Source organism: Aplidium turbinatum, chromosome 7 (genome assembly GCF_918807975.1).
Source record: "Aplidium turbinatum chromosome 7, kaAplTurb1.1, whole genome shotgun sequence".
NCBI lineage: Eukaryota > Metazoa > Chordata > Ascidiacea > Aplousobranchia > Polyclinidae > Aplidium > Aplidium turbinatum.
Window position 1 is genome coordinate 4556493 of NC_137478.1, and position 16744 is coordinate 4573236.

The 16744-nt window shown below is 37.6% G+C and overlaps 1 protein-coding gene across 1 annotated transcript in view; it reads left to right on the forward strand.

Moving 5' to 3' along the window:
• The window catches only part of LOC145774253 (dynamin-1-like), a 42852-nt gene that overhangs the window by 4963 nt on the left and 21145 nt on the right, over positions 1 to 16744 (forward strand). Inside the window, exons 3-17 of the mRNA XM_082585444.1 lie at positions 694 to 770; positions 1622 to 1771; positions 2238 to 2441; positions 3056 to 3154; positions 3242 to 3402; positions 3635 to 3777; positions 4663 to 4798; positions 6503 to 6637; positions 6807 to 6878; positions 7293 to 7379; positions 7685 to 7755; positions 8513 to 8567; positions 15319 to 15432; positions 15931 to 16061; positions 16594 to 16693. Of these exons, the coding sequence (XP_082441570.1) occupies positions 694 to 770; positions 1622 to 1771; positions 2238 to 2441; positions 3056 to 3154; positions 3242 to 3402; positions 3635 to 3777; positions 4663 to 4798; positions 6503 to 6637; positions 6807 to 6878; positions 7293 to 7379; positions 7685 to 7755; positions 8513 to 8567; positions 15319 to 15432; positions 15931 to 16061; positions 16594 to 16693 (1735 nt within the window). The remainder of the gene's footprint in view (positions 1 to 693; positions 771 to 1621; positions 1772 to 2237; positions 2442 to 3055; positions 3155 to 3241; positions 3403 to 3634; positions 3778 to 4662; positions 4799 to 6502; positions 6638 to 6806; positions 6879 to 7292; positions 7380 to 7684; positions 7756 to 8512; positions 8568 to 15318; positions 15433 to 15930; positions 16062 to 16593; positions 16694 to 16744) is intronic.

Sequence of the window (16744 nt, forward strand, 5' to 3'; positions counted from 1 at the left end):
GCATAAAATGTTCCGTGACCCAAAAAAGGTTCAAAAACACTGCAGTAGGCTGCATTGTGTTGAGTTCATATCAAATTGGGTTTATGTGCACTTTTAACTTAAAGTTTGTGAAAAACTTTTATCATACAGTTTTCTGTAAGAAGCGCCACAGTTGGTTTGTTGAAGATTCAACAATATGGTAAAACAGTAATATGATGCTTGAGCTTGACCAAGCTGAGATGCGACATGTAGAATGACATTGTAAAAGAAGTTTTGCATTAATTCTAATTATTATTAAATATTTGTGGTAAAATTAAAAAAGAACAAGAAACATCATCTGATCCTGTTCGTCTGATCCCAATTCCCAAATACGAGAAATTTATGTTAAAGGTTTGCTTCTACAGATATTGATCTTACCTGTGTAATACATCTCTTGTTAATAAGTGTACTATATTTTTATGATTGATGGTTTTGAGAATTTTTTTCCTTGAAAAAGTCTCTTTGGAAGCTTTATAGTTTCACATGTGTGTAGAGTCTTTAAAGCATCACAAGCCCGCTTACCAAGGTTGACAGAATTCTCTAATTAGTTATTTTTCCTGAATACTAGGTACACATAAAGATTGTTTGGAAAATACTTTCCCTCTTTAATTTTTCTTTTACAAAGTTGATTTAAAGCACCTACACAATGAAACTGATGCATATTTTGCCTTTCAGGGATTTCCTACCTCGTGGTTCTGGCATTGTGACTAGGCGTCCACTTGTCCTTCAGTTGATGACCAGTCGCACTGGAGGTGACAATTTGTTTTTATAATTATATATAAAGCAAAATAGCAAATACACGCAGTCTCGCGGCATTGACGGAAAATATGTCATTTTTTATCGAATAATAATACTTGTGTTGTTGATAAACCAATCTGCTGTTTTGCATGATATATATATAATTGATTCTGCTTTGGATTTGCATAAAATTATTTTAATTGAAAAAAAAATAAAACGTTAACTTGAAACAAAACTATTCCAAGATTTTGTTTCAAGGTAACGTTTCTTTTTAGGTTATTGTTTGGGTCTTCTGAGGACTGTGCTATGGTGGTTGAAGCGCACAATGACAGCAACAGCACTCACACAAACCACAGGCCTCTAATCTCCCGGCGGCCATGGCCACCAAGAAGTCATTAAATGGCCTCCGAAACTACCGTGCCGGTAGGCCATATTTGGTTTTGGCTTCCGCAAGTTAACTTTTTTCCACTCCGTTGGTACTTGCATTTTTTCCACTCGTGTGAAACTTTTTTCTCTTCACTTGCATAAAACAAAGTCTCTCACACCGTCACACGCCTAAGTGTTGACTAACAAAAATTCGAGTACTGACACTCCTACTTGGGAAGCATTTTGCAACTGCAAATATGTTTCAGGGCCTTGTTTTTGTTGATTCTTACCTGAGTGAACGCAAACACACGTTTCAATTAATGGATTTTTATTTTGGCTGCCTTGTGTCAGAATTTTACCTCCGGGAAGAAGCTCTGGTAGGCCATGCTTGGCCGCCGGAAAAATAAAGGAACTTAGAGGCCTGAAACCATTCTGTTTTGTTAGCATCAAAATTGAATTTATATTGTATAATATGTCTTGTTTCAATGATTGCTTTCAGAATGGGGAGAATTTTTGCATTGCAAAGGAAAGAAATTCACTGATTTTGGTGACATTCGTAAAGAAATCGAAGAAGAAACTGATCGAATGACTGGATCTAATAAGGGAATTAGTCCAATTCCTATCAACCTGCGTGTACATTCGCCTCATGGTATGTATATTTGGTTTAGATTTTTATCCTTTTTGTGACATGCATTTAAAATGGGGAAAGCATTGATTTGCGCAAGGAACAGTATAAAAGTAGTTATTTGAATTCGATAGCTAAGTCTAATGAACAGTAGATTCAACTTTAATTCTTTCTTAAAATAGCTGTTTTGTCAGTTGCATTTCAATTGCAAGCTGAGAGTTTAAACCGGTGATTTGAGCAGTTCGGTTTGCCACTAAGTGGCACCTAAATTTCATTCAATTCCAAAGATTGATTATACTCTCAGCTTCAATGAAATAGCAATGAATGGTAGCCGTACAATACCTGTCCAAAGTTTCTGACAGTGACATTCAATGGTATTTACGGGTGATAAATTTGATTTTTTTGCTGTGGTTGATTTCATGACCTAATGCATATCTTTTTTAGGTCTCTAATTTTTTTCCATCCAAACAAAATTTACTTTTCATTTTAGTACTCAACCTTACTCTTGTTGATTTGCCCGGAATGACAAAAGTTCCAGTCGGTGACCAGCCAGCTGATATTGAGCAGCAGATCAGGGATATGATATCACAGTTTGTTGCTAAAGACAATTGTTTGATTCTGGCTGTGTCTCCTGCTAATTCAGATCTTGCAAACTCTGACGCTTTGAAGATAGCCAAAGAGTTTGACCCTCAAGGTAAGCAGCGCTACCTCAGACAGCACATCAGTCATCTTTTTTTATTGATTGTAAAACACGATTGTAAGAGATAGTTGCTTTTCTGTCTGGGTTGAACAGTTGTACAGTTGTAGCATTTCACTCAGATTTTGATCAACAGTTCCAATATTAAGTTAAGTTCCAACAACTTTTTCTGCATTGGAAAGTTGCTACTGTATGCTCACTGTTATCAAGTGCGCGTAAATAATTGGTCATGGTCATGCTACAAAGTGTATGATAAGTTTTTGTTTAAAAAAGGTTGGTCATTGTTTGCTGAAGCACTCAATGTCCTCTTCTGTAATTTCACTGGCATGGTGTATTTGAAGAAAATACTGGTCTCAGTGGCTTAGTTCACATGGATGTGCCCTACGAGCCTACTTTTTTATAATTCGTCTGACGAAGGTTTTGCTGTGATATGTTGGTTGCTTTTTTAGTTTTGGAATAATGATGAGTGAACAGGACCTGAACTCAAATTCTTGCTTCTTTAAAAGTACCGTAGTGAATTACCGTTGCTTCAAGAATTTGAAGTTGTCCGAACGGTTTTTGTGAGTTGCAGTTCTCACTTTTCTTTGATTCGTCTTGAATTACACTTTCAGGTGTGCGAACCATCGGCGTCATTACCAAGCTTGACCTCATGGACGAAGGAACTGACGCACGACATATCCTTGAAAACAAACACCTCCCTTTGAGACGGGGTACGTTGAACCGTCCCTACAGTTAGCTTTAACTTAAAACTTTCCAAGTGCTGTTTGCGCTTTGATTTTGAACTGGTACCTGTTTAGGTTACATTGGAGTTGTGAACAGAAGCCAGAAAGACATTGAAGGGCGTAAGGACATCAAAGCCGCCTTGTCTGCAGAAAGGCGATTTTTTCTAAGCCACCCCTCCTACAGGCACATGGCCGACCGCCTTGGCACACCACATCTTCAAAAAGTTTTAAACCAGGTCTTGTTTGTTTTGTGAAACATGTTTGTTATGATATCGAATTAATTAATTTGAAAAACTTTGACAAATTTTCAAATTGCCTTCACTATTTTATAAAAGTTCAGTTTTATTCCGCTGTATTGCTATCACAACTATTGCAATCCTAGTGCGTGTAATTTTTGGACCTGAGTCAAAAATCCTCAACAGACTCTTGAATTATAGCTTGAGCTTATGCAACGCTTTCTGTTTCCAGCAATTGACCAACCACATCAAAGACACACTGCCTGCCCTGAGGAGTAAACTTCAAAAACAAATGATGGACATGGAAAAAGAAGTCGAAGAATTTAAAAATTTCAAACCGGATGACCCATCGCGGAAGACTAAAGCCATGCTCCAGTAAGATTTCTATTGATTGAACCAGATCAATGACTCAGTGCGATGGTGGGCCAATTTTATTTACCTTAGTCAGAAATCAGTTTTTTACATTGATTCGACGTTTGTGGATAGTGTATGTGTTATGTTTTGATTAAGCTATTGACCATTGCCATTAAGTGAAGTTGTAAGTACGTACATGTTACAGCTCTAGTCATGCTATAAGTTTCAAAACATTTCCGATTTAATTGTTGTTGTGGCCATATACTATTTTCATTATTATCACAGCAACTTTTCCTGACTCGAGTTTATTTAAAGATACGGTTGGTATCATTTTTAATGATGTTGACTCATGTCGGATTCAGCTCGTACTTCCTAATGTATTGGCATGTTGGTTAATCACTGGGTAACTGAGCTGACTCACTTTTGAAGACTGGCATATGTTCGAGTGGAATGATCCAACTTAACATGCGAATGATTTAATCTCCATCTGCCCATTCTTATACGCAGTAGATTCCACAATACAGGAACTATGCTGACTGTTGGGCCCATTTAGGAAATACATTATAATATACACCAAAATGCTTCCATCATGTTGTTGATGTTTTTAGTTGAAATGAAACTTTGCTCATGAGCTTATTACTTCATCAATCCTTATGGTTACTGGATTGACATTTAAATAATTTCATTCGTTGGAGCAAAAATATAATGATAATGTCACAATTCACATTGTACGCAATCAATAGTAAATGTCCCAACTCCCAAACAAGCTATAACAAATTAATGATACATAAATTAGATTTTCTACGCTTTTAAACGATTTGTCAAAAGAGAAAGAATTGTTTTTGGTGTGTTGGAGCTACCACCGCAATTCCTATCTCTCAATAACTGATGTTTTTTCTTCATTAGAATGATCCAGGCTTTCAACAATTCCTTCGAGAAGTTGATAGAGGGCACAGGGGCCTCAGTGGACACACTTGAATTGTCAGGAGGAGCCAAAATCAACAGAATATTTCACGAAAGATTTCCATATGAGCTTGTAAAGGTGAAAGGGTCGTGATTTTATGGGTCTGCTACTATTCGGCGAGTCCAATTCGGCTAGTCCGATTCGGCGAGTGCCCTATTCGGCGAGAGCCCTTTTCGGCGAGTTCCCTATTCGGCGATTTTTTTGAATTTTTTTTTAGTTATTGGGTACTGTAGCCTAATTATCATTGCCGCTTTTACATCGTTTTTACGTCGCTAAACGTTGAAATAAGACCCTAACCCCTTACCTCTAACCCCAACCCTTAAACGGCAATGATAATTAGGCTACTGTACCCGATAATTCAAAAATAAATTCAAAAAATCGCCGAATAGGGAACTCGCCGAAAAGGGCTGTCGCCGAATAGGGCACTCGCCAAATTGGACTAGCCGAAACGGGCCATTCCGTGATTTTATAGTCAACACTGTTAAAAACTGTATAGTAATGTAAAGAACTGTGCAGCAGCCGCTAGATTGATGATGATTACTAGTTGTATTTAGCTCTTGAACTGGTCCAAGAACTAGCTCAAGAACTAGCTCTTGAACTGGTCTGGATCCATTAGAAGAATCAGTTAGCAATTGTGCCTCATAATTGGCTCCCCGTGCCCCATTCTGTGAGTGACATCTGCACATAACCTAATGGGAAACGAAACTTGTCAACAAGGAGCCTCCATTTGGGCAACACAGATGCAGGGTAGGGACAATGGACAAGTTCAGAGGCCCCACATCCTACAGCCCAAGCTGTAGATAGTTAGACATAGATTAAATTAAGCTTTTACTTTTTCTCTTTTTTTTATATATTCTAATGCAGAGCCTCAGATCTAATACCGATACAGGCAGCTTGAAGTTCCGAGTATTAACTTTAGTTTGTAAAATATTGATTTCTTTTCTTAAATCTTTTTCGTTGTACAATGTGATGATCTGTTGGGCAAAAGCAGTGTTTGAATTTCGACTTGTTGAGTTTTATAGTCCAGGCGCTATAATAGCTGGTTAATGAATAACGCTGTTCGTACATTTGGTAAACCTTTCAGAAGTGTTTTGAGTAATGCTTTGAATGTACTATTGTACGTATTGCTATACTGTTGTCTTCATAAACGGCCTTGGACACGATTGTATTGCTGTACGTTAAAATAATGTTTTGGATAGTTTTGATGTTGTGTCATGGTTCATTTATCTCTAATGAACTCTAACCTGGTATGGAATCACGTGGAGATAGTCTATGAAACAAATTCTTCCATTCGTTTCTTTCTGCAATTGTTTAAACGAGGATACAGTAGTTTATGGGGCAATGCTGTTTAATGCAGCAGGTATCCATTGTTTAATCTGGCCTCCCTTTTTTGATTCGGTCATAATGTTCTTTTCCACGCCTAAATCTCTCACTGCAGGTCTAATACCTGAAAGGAACAAAACGGTGGATAACCTTCGTTTCTGCATTGTGGTAAACGTTCGAGTAGTTGACGCTTGCTCACTCGTTGGATTGAGTGGCCGCAATCCCGGATGTGGATCTTAAGTGCTTAATGTCGGTTTTGTCATTAACCTATTCGGAACGAAATAGGGAGTACCAGTTACAGTATGGGTACTTTAGCCGTCATATTGGTTTGAAAACTAATACGTTAAACAGTTGAGGTGGTATGTTTTATGACTGGCAGTGCCACTGAATCTTGTGTATACAAACCAACCGACACTAAACTCAGTGTTGAAAGTGAGTGATTGGAATTTCCCATTTCAGATGGAATTTGATGAACAATCGTTGCGCAAAGAGATATCCGTTGTCATTCAAAACATTCATGCCATTCGCACTGGTCTTTTCACCCCCGACACTGCGTTTGAAGAAATTGTGAAAAGTCAGATAAAAAAGTTAAAGGTTAGTTGTTAACTAAACATTTTCGTCGTTGATGGCGTGAACCAGAAGTGTCTATAATCACGTCAAGAACATTAAACTTGATCACCTTTCGTAAATGTGCAACGTTTGATATAATGACTGTCTCTGTTTCTTTAATATCGAAGTGTTAATCGATTAAACATAATTCCAGAGCCCTGCCATAAAGTGCGTTGATATGGTTGGCAGCGAATTGATGAACGTACTACGGAAATGCAGCGAGAAGGTAGAGTTTTGATCATTTTAGCTTACAACATTTTCACAATTTGTGACATTTTGCACATCATATTCTCTGGAGATGATAAAAATGACTCCTGCTGCTCCTTTGCATGTGTTATTTCAGTTTTAAATGCTTATATTTTGAGTAGCCTAACAATCTAATATTCGATTTCCTTACTCTTTAGCCTTTTAAGTCTTTAATTTTGAGAGATTCCTCATGGAGCAATTTCTTACCAACCCATATTTCTTTCCATCACAGCAAGAATTTGTGGTACTGTACGTGACAGCAAACTCTATCCCTTTTGCATTGATTTAACTTCTGCAGATGCTAAATTACCGTAAAAATGACGGATTTTGCTATCTGAATAGTGTACCACATTTCGCTCATTAACAATCTGACCCCACTCTTTCTCCTGAACAGATGGGTCGTTATCCGATGCTCCGGGAGGAGACTGACAGAATCGTGAGCACCCATGTCCGGGAGCGGGAAGCTGCGACTAAGGATCAGGTTGTCTAGGAGTGGAAGCTGAAACGCTTATACAATCCTGCAAAAAATAGCACTCAAAATATCGGAACTAAACTCATGGTCTAACTTACGTTTCATAATCTTCAATGCTTGAATTTGATTTTGGAAAACACTTTTAGGGAGAGCAATTTTGAACTAAACGGTGTTTTCAACATCGTTAAAGAAGGTAGTTCATCATCAATTTTGCATGTTATTGAATGTTAACTGATGTTTAGCATTATGACCTTGAGACTTTCCATCTCTACACATATTCTTGCTATTCAGTTGTCTGCTTTGGTGCTTTTCAGGTCAACTTTTTAATGACGTGCGAGCTGTCCTATATCAACACTAACCACGAAGACTTTATTGGATTTGCAAAGTAGGTTTCATTCTGCTAACCCTGTAGCATGCATACCAATACATCGTAATATAATTTACACATATACTGTATTGTAAACTATTTGGTGGTTAACCCTTTGAGGAACTTACCTGGTTCTCTGTAAAGGCGTAAAGCTTCACTGGTCATGACAGCTTGCCATTGTACTTATAGTATTGTAGAGACTGCCAGTGAAGCGTATGCTTTGTTTGTTTGTACATTTTATTTGCTCTGCTGATGACTGCTGATAAGAAAAGACGTTATAAGCGCTGTTGCAACCTTTTCCTAGTCCCTGTTGGATTGATGTGGGATTTCTTCAGTTTGATTCTGAAATATAGTTCCGAATAATTTGTGCTTTGAAACCAAGTTGCGACTAAAACTGTTTCTTCGTGGGTTAGAATGTTGTGTCTCAAGAAGCTAAGCTTTTTTCTTTTGCGTCGGTTCAACGCCGTTATATGTTGATGAATAGGCTACAATGTGAACAGGGGAGGTTAAATGATGAAGTATTCTGTCACACATCGCAGATACTTCAATACACGTTGCATGTTGTAAGAGTGTAAGTCATTTTTGGGCCACAGCAATAAAGGGTTTGAAAAGAGAATACAGCAATTTTCTCTGTTATTCTACCATGCATTAGGCTACTTTTTCCCCCGGTTTCATTTGCTTTATTCTAAAACAGAGCCGCGAGCTTTTAGAGCAGTGTGTTACATCCTCAAGTGCTTTGGACGTCGTTTTTACGTTTACTTTAATTGTTTTACAGCGCTTCTCAAAAAGGAGTTGATAGAGGAACGAAAAAGAAATCAGTGGGAAATCAGGTAACCCTTTTTAGATTTATTTTTGTTGTGGTAATTTATCATTGCCAACAGGCATAGCTCAGCAACAATACGACATCTAACATTGTAACGCAAAAATACTGTACAATAAAGCGAACGTTTTCGGCTATACTTTTAGTCCTTTTCAAGCTTATAAAAGAAAAGTGATTATGATATATAATTTACATTGTATGAGAAAATAGTCCATCTTGCGCAATCTACCTGGATTCTTCTCCTCTGAACTTAATTCCCTACTTGATCCGTTGTGTTGTGTAGTCATTTTGTATGTGAGCAGGATATGCAGTCTTTCAGTGTTTAGACTAAACCATATTTTTGATGTTATACTGTGTTTCTCTAGTATTTTATCATGAGTGTATACTAGACTGGCCCAAAAAAAAGAAAAGTCGGAAATGTCATGCTCCACAAGCATTTTCTTGTTGCATTTAACCTAAAACTTACTCCTGCCAATTTTTTTTCGATTTGAAGAATGTTTGGAGGTAACTCATAACATAATTATTACTCGATGCTAGTGGCCAGGGAATGGTAGATCGCATTGCTATCCCAGTCACTGGAGGAACAGAAGTAGAGCAGCTTCTTGGTGTACCAAAAATTGGTAGAGGCACTGGGAAAACACAAGCTGATTCATGCTTAAATGCACTTGAAGAGTGGAAGCTAAAAGATAAAATTTAAGGGCTCGTTTTTGACACTACTGAGTAGGCTACTGTAATAATTTTCCATCCCAGTGCAGAACAAGTGGGATTTTCGGTGTGAACTGTGCCTTGATTGATGCAGCTGTTTCTTTACGTGTTACAATACAGATCTTTTAATAGTGTTCCCTGAGAACGACATCATTTAGATTATAGCCCATGGCCTGGGTGTATGCTCCCATAATGAACATTGCATTACGGTCTGAAACATTGGTGCGATCCAGAGAAGCTGCAACTTCACTGGTGACAACTCTAATCTTCGAAGTTGAAGTTGATGGCAGTGCTTGCTGCTTGGTTGAAATCATCTTCTGATGATTCAGTTGAATTACCAGACTCTGATAAGATTTCAGAAAGTGGTACAGTTTGTTGGCTGTCGGTTGCTGAGCGCTGCATCTGGCATGCAAATGCTTCACTTTGCATTCGTTTATGTGACTCTGTTTGTGCCATCAATTCCAGCCATGCTGCAGCTAGTGGTATCAATCTGCTGCATATGCAGGGATTTCTTGTCTTCTTCATTTGACATTGTTGTTTCCCAATTTTTTGCTGAGATATCAAATAGATTATCTAAATCAGCTTGGAATAATCCCTCCTTTGCTCTATAGCAGTTGTGCTGTTTGAGCCGGTTGGCTTTTAATAGCATGATAATATTTGAGAAGTTTGTTAAATTTTCTGATAGCAGAACCAATTCTTTGGGTAGGTATATGTGCCTTGTTCCAGAAACTAACTGTTGCATTTACTGCAACTTTAGCACTTTCACTTATACACAAGCCTTTCTCTTGATGCTGAAACATAGATTTTCGAAGGACCTCTTAATTTGTTGGTAATCCGGAAGAGGTAATATCTTCTTGGAAATGCCCCAGCATCCAAATTTCTGGAGAACTTCTAGTTTTGGATGGCATGATCAAACACAGAATAAAATATTATCCTTATAAATTTCCAATATGCAATGTACTATACTAAACAACTGAAAATGAAGGAGAATTTTGTTAAAATTTTGGAAATGCATCAAATTTCGTAAATTCGCCTACTTTCCCCTAAAATGTAAAGTTATGAGTTACCTCCAAACATTCTTCAAATCGAAAAAAAATTGGCAGGAGTAAGTTTTAGGTTAAATGCAACAAGAAAATGCTTGTGGAGCATGACATTTCCGACTTTTCTTTTTTTCGGGCCAGTCTAGTGTATACTGTATAATTACTTTTTGTTTTATAGCTTTGAAAAGGACTAAAAGTACAGTCGAAAACGTTCGCTTTATTTTATTTTTGTGTGGCAATGTTAAGTTGTATATATCATTGTAGTACAACAACTGCTACGGCGTCATTTGTTAAAAGGCAGTAAAGTTTCAAGCCCATTTTGACACCAAGCAGCCTTGGAAAATTGTCATGGTTAGGAAATGTGTCTTGCTCGGGGAAGTTATTTTCACAATTTTGTGGTTGATGGAATGTTCAACTTCCCTTTAACTTTGACATTGTAATTGTATTGCCATGATAAGCTTGGTTATTTCCCACGTCTGCAGACGTTGAATCAATTTAAAAAACGGCTGATTTGCTGACTGGGACTTTGGCTGTCGCGGAATTGCTCCAGCGATTTGCCTAGCAATGAAGTGTGACCAATGACCATATTTTGTGGCAGTACCGGATTATTTTGAAATTATAAAACGCAAAAGATACTGCATGTCATTTTATGCAAAGAAATCCATGTTTCCCTTGTTTAGTTTTATCACTACTTGCTTTTAATATACAACTTATTCGAGTGTTTTGAAAAACACATTGTCAAAACATAACTTTTATTTTCTGCAAGTATGACACAGATTTTTGTTGTTCAAAATATTAATATTCTTTTATTATATTTGTGAATTGGAAATAGGAGTTGGTAAGAATCTGCCTTGTTTCAGTTTGTAGTGTTTTTTACTTAATTTGTGCATGCTCTTAAAAACGAAGTTCCTGTTTCTTTTTTTACTTTATCCGTAATTTTTCACTTCACAAAATGACACGAGGCTGCTAAAACTTGTCAAGCGTTCGACTTATTGTTTCTGATAATGTAGATTGTTGGTAAAATCTGACTGATTAATTTGTCTTCACGTTTGTGTGTTTGAGATGCGATTCAGCTTGGCTGTTTTAGTTTGTGCTTAGCAATAGTTGCTGTAGCCAATTTGCCTTTGTCTTTTTCTATTTTGTTAATAACTCAGCTTTGCAACTATAACGATTATGAGCTTTGCGTTTCAAACGAGTGGGTATGCCTTTAAAAGGCTGAATGGTTTTACTAAGTTCACGTTAGAATACTATTCAGATATCAAAATTTTAAATATTTTCTAACAATCTTTATCTTATTTCCAAGCCAGCAACTTAGTCCTTTCATTTTACAATGCTCAACGTCTACAGACGTTGAATCAATGTGAAAATATTTGCTGCCACGGAATTTAACGTAGCTCTTTGTCATGCCAAGCATCAAATCACATTCAATCAAATCTGCTTGTACAATACTGCTTGTGTTGTCACTGTGTCAAACATGCGTCATAGGGGAAGACCCTGAGCTTCCTGTCACGTGACAATGTAGTCACAGGCGCAGTAACATCAGCTTCGGAATAGTTTTGCGCTGCCTTTATTTGTAGCTGCGTGTAACCAACGTAAAAACCGCTAGGTTTTGTTACATTTTAGTGAATGGTAGATTTGCGACCAAAGATGTGTCTTTGACTGAATAAGTCGTATGGGCTTCTACAACTGTGTGTTACATAGTAGTATGGTGACTATATTATAACATCACTGGGCCCAGGGATCTATTGATAGGTTTTTTTCTTCATTTGTGGCGTTGGTCTCTTGCTAAAATTTAACTCTGTCACGGCAAGCATCACCTCTCAACTAAAATCAAATAATCAAGAGAAGGCGTTTTTTGATATCAACATTTGCTTGATTTTAATAACTTTCCCCACGGTTTCTTTTGCAGTTGAAATTTGCTGACTAACATTCCCTGTAGACGTTGAATCGATGTAAAAATAACGGATTTTGCTGTCTGGGTTGTTGTTGTTGTCTTCGAAGATTTTTTAGTTGTATAAAAAAATCTCTAGTGTTGGACTGTTGGTACCACCAAAAATGTTTCACAGTCATCTCTATCTGCAATGATCACATTTTAGGAATTCAGATGCCAAAATTTGAAACATTTTCTCACAATCTTTATCCTTCAACGTACTTTCCTAGTCAGCAAATTAGTTCTTTCATTTTACAATGTGGTATTGTTGTGTCTTGCCTGTCTTTAGTACAAAAAAGCAAACTCTCTCCCGAAACTATATTTTAGGAAATGGATTAGTATTGCAAATGATTGCATGCGGTTTTGAACTTCTCGAGTAGATTTTGTCAAAGCTATAAAATGTCTTGATTTACTTCTAAACATCTCTTTACCTTTTGAGACTATGCATTGTGGACCGGATCTTCTCAAATGTAAATAGCTTCACAACTAATTGATCTCGGTTTAATTTAGCTAGAGAAATGCTACTGACTTTCTTTTACTAATATAGTCCAAGTTGACGATCTCATCCCACCTATAGTTGCATGTTAGCAAATAATTTGTTATTCTTGAATTCAGTGTTTCTAAAAGGCTTTGTAGACACGTTGGTTGTCTGAGGAAAGCTTGCTATTTGACTTAGATCTTTAGTGCTACTTGAATTATGATTTGCTAGGCTAATAATAATACAATTTGTTAAACTGTACATATAGGAACACTACAGTTTACAGGTTTGTACAATGTACATAATAAAACGCAACCAATAAATTTCCAATACTTTTATGTTCGTAGCAGTTTAGAGTATTTTGAAATCTGTACACGTTGTTAAACTGATAGTCTGCCCGTTGGCATTGGTTCACCGCCCATGACCAATCTGACTTGACAAACAATGTTTTGTTTCAGCGTTTCGCGTGGCTTATTAGGTAATTAGGCACGTGCGATGTACCTTGCTGTTTGCGCGTGTGTTTTTCTGTTGTTTTTTTTTAAACCAAAATCTTGAAATGTTTTTTTGAAATAGTTATCTAAACATTGAAGGTTTCAGCCACACTTGCTTTTTATTTGTATTCATTATATAAAAGTAGAGATGTACCGATATATCGGTATCGGTGATATCGACTATTTTTTGAGTATCGATATCGGCATCGGTATCGGCAAAATTTGGCCGATACTGTGGCCGATACTAAACATGTAAAAAAAGGCCTTTGCTGCGGATTTTCTGCAGAACCAGATATATAGATTTTTTAAAGTAGTAACTAACATCACATTGAAGTAGAAAAATAACCTGTTCAAATTTTTGATACCTCACACTCCCATGACTTCATGCGTGCACCTTTTGACATTGTTTGCTTACAGTGATTCTTTCACTCAAACAAAACGTTTTCTTTCAGCAGATTTGCGTTGTTCGATTCTTAAGTTGTGAAGGAGACTCAATTTCTCCAATATTTATCATTTGTGTTTCTTTTTTACTCTCAGCAGAGGATAAAACCAGGCCAAGACTACCCAGGTAGCAAAAATGTATAATTTTGCATCGTTTTTACCTTTCAATTCTTGTCGATGTAAATTCTTGCTACAAAACGGCTGCCTTCTTCTTCTTTCGTTTGAGACTAGATCAAATTTCAGGGCAGGTGGTGGAGAGCCAGGTGAGTGTAGCTTCGTCCAGCGTTGCTATACCATGCGTTCCATTTGGTGCCTTGTAGATGGGACATTTGAGAAAGACATGGTCAGCAGTCTGTTCCTCCGCGCCGCATTCGCAGGCCGATGAGGGAGCCAGACCTCACTTGTGCATGTTGGCATGGAAGCGACCGACTCCGGTTCGGATTCTGTTGAGCTTGACCCAAGTCGGCCGAGGCAGGTCCATACCAGGGGGGCGCGCCACCGGGTGGGGTATAAAACCATGTAGTTTGGTGTCGGTGGCGCACCACGCTGCATTCCAAGTATCTTCCATGAAGTGAGCTGTGCTGATGGCATGATCGGTGAATGGATGTAGTAATTCAACAGCAGCTAACGGCTGCCGAGAAACATATAGTTGATTGGATGGTCTAAATGGCTAGCGTGGAAGCTACACCGTTATGGTTAGCGAATCGCAACAGCTCGCTGTACTAATGAGTGCTCAGCCTTGTGCTGATAGCCGGGAAGGACACTCCTTTCTTCACAATGAGGTTGTCATCTTAGGCGCAACAAGACCATTTATGGATTAGTTTAGTGAGGATTCGTAGTCCCATTGCTTTCATTTTGAGCCTACCTGGGTAGTCTTGGCCTGGCAAAAGCTTTTCAACCACACGACAAGCGCCCTTAAGTTGCACATTACTTGTCAAATAGTTTTTGTACAACTACACAAATCACTTGGTTTACATTTTACATCTTATTATCAATTATGATAGCCTATTTGGAGAGTTTGCGCAAACACTTTATTATGATGTAATGTTTCTTCCCTTATACCCCACTCCTCAATTACGGTGGGTGGCCTTTCATTACTAAAACCTACTATTATGACACAACAATGTGGTTGAGATTGGATTCTTGAATCTTTAATAAATTATGCCAATTGAAAGCTTTTTTTAATAGTTTTATGCAAACAAGGTAAAACTTAGCATTTGATATAATTCCTTGCAAATACCAAAATTGCTTCTTTTTGTAACACCAAAGTATCGGCCAAAATATCGGTATCAGTATCGGTATCGGCCTAAAAAAGTGATATCGGTATCGGGATCGGTATCGGCCAAAATATTGGTATCGGTACATCTCTATATAAAAGTGAACAACTGCCAATGCTGACGTCTTTTTGAAACATGTTCAAACGACTTTTCAAAAGCTAGCTACAATTTGTGGCAAGTTATGGTTTCAAGAAACAACATTATTCCAACCATTCCAATCTTTTTCCATAATGCCCTTTACTAGTTTTAACCAACTGTGCTTGGTTTTGCAAAACAGTATGTATCTGGCATTCCACCTGGGGAATGGGGATGTTGTGCCCAAAACACCCCAGTCTGCGGATGAAGAGCTTGTCATTAAACGGAAATTATTCACATATTTAATTTGTAATGATCTCGCAGGTTATCCGGAAGGGATGGCTAAACATGCACAACGTCAGTTTCATCAAAGGAAGTTCGAAAGAATTCTGGTTCACCTTGAGTGCTGAGACATTCCAATGGTACAAGGATGAAGAGGTGAGAGTTTGTTTGTTCTGAATTAATTTTTCTACTGTCCCGTGTGTAACTAAATTATATGATTGAGATCAGAATTATTTTTGACTGTAGAGTACAGTGTGGAATGTGTTGGACCTCATGAAACTGAAAGTTAAGCCATAGGGTACAGTGAAAAATGACATTGTTAATTTAAAACTCTATAACTGTAAAATGTGTTCAAAATAGTTAATTGGAAATACTATCAAGTTAGGCGAAACATCGAGTTATCCGATGTCGAGCTAGGTTGGTTTCATAGACATTCTGTCGGGATCAGGTAAAATTTGTCGAGTTAGACAAACCGTCGAGTTAGGCGGATTCTATTGTATTATTCTTCAAGAGTAGGTTTTCGCTTAAAACCTAATGACGCAGTTTCTAAATGCACACGTCACTTTCTGCTTGGTAAAATCCCTTCAAGAAACCTGGAGGGTCAGTTGATATGACTTATTGACTTCATTATCTATGTCTTGATTCCGGTTCCAGGAAAAAGACAAGAAATTTGTCCTGTCCTTGGACAATATTCGAATGCGTGACATAGAGAAGGGTTTCATGTCCAGCAAGTATGGGTTTGCCTTGTACAGCACAGAGCAACGCAACGTGTACAAAGATTACAGGTAACGATGTCATACTTCGAGCCACAGCTTGTTTCGACCTATATCGATCAATCATAAATTACCAATGCAGTGATCACGTTTGATTGATTGATTTATTTTTCAATCCTCCTCAACCCGAAACCAAGTTCCGAAAGTGATTGTAAAGTGCAGTTATAGAATTCAATTGCTTGCGTATAATTTCACACACATATAAGTGCTTTTGAACGAAAGCTGCACGATGAAGTGCTGGCTTGTAATTGGACTGATTTTAATTAATTTACTAAAAGACAAAATCCGATGATGATGAGCATAGATTTCCGATTACGGTCATGTGACATTGTAATGAAAGTTTCTCAGCTGACAAAAGTCCAGTTTTTCATCTACTGTCTCACAAAAAATATATTTTTGTTAACCGGCTTTTAAATTAGTTTTTTTTAGAGAAAGTGCTTCTCAAATCTTCAAAAAAAATGACTTTTTTCAATAAGATATTGACTCCAAAGCCCTCTTATAATTTTCAAAAAATAGTGTTTTTTATTTTCACCATTGTTCCCAGGCAATTGGAGTTATCTGCGGAAAACCAGGAAGAAGTTGACAGTTGGAAGGCTTCGTTTCTTCGTGCTGGTGTCTACCCAGAGAGAAGCTCAGAAACAAAAGTATGACGTGCTTTTGGCTGGTGTTTCAGCACTGGGTTTTGTTTAAACCTT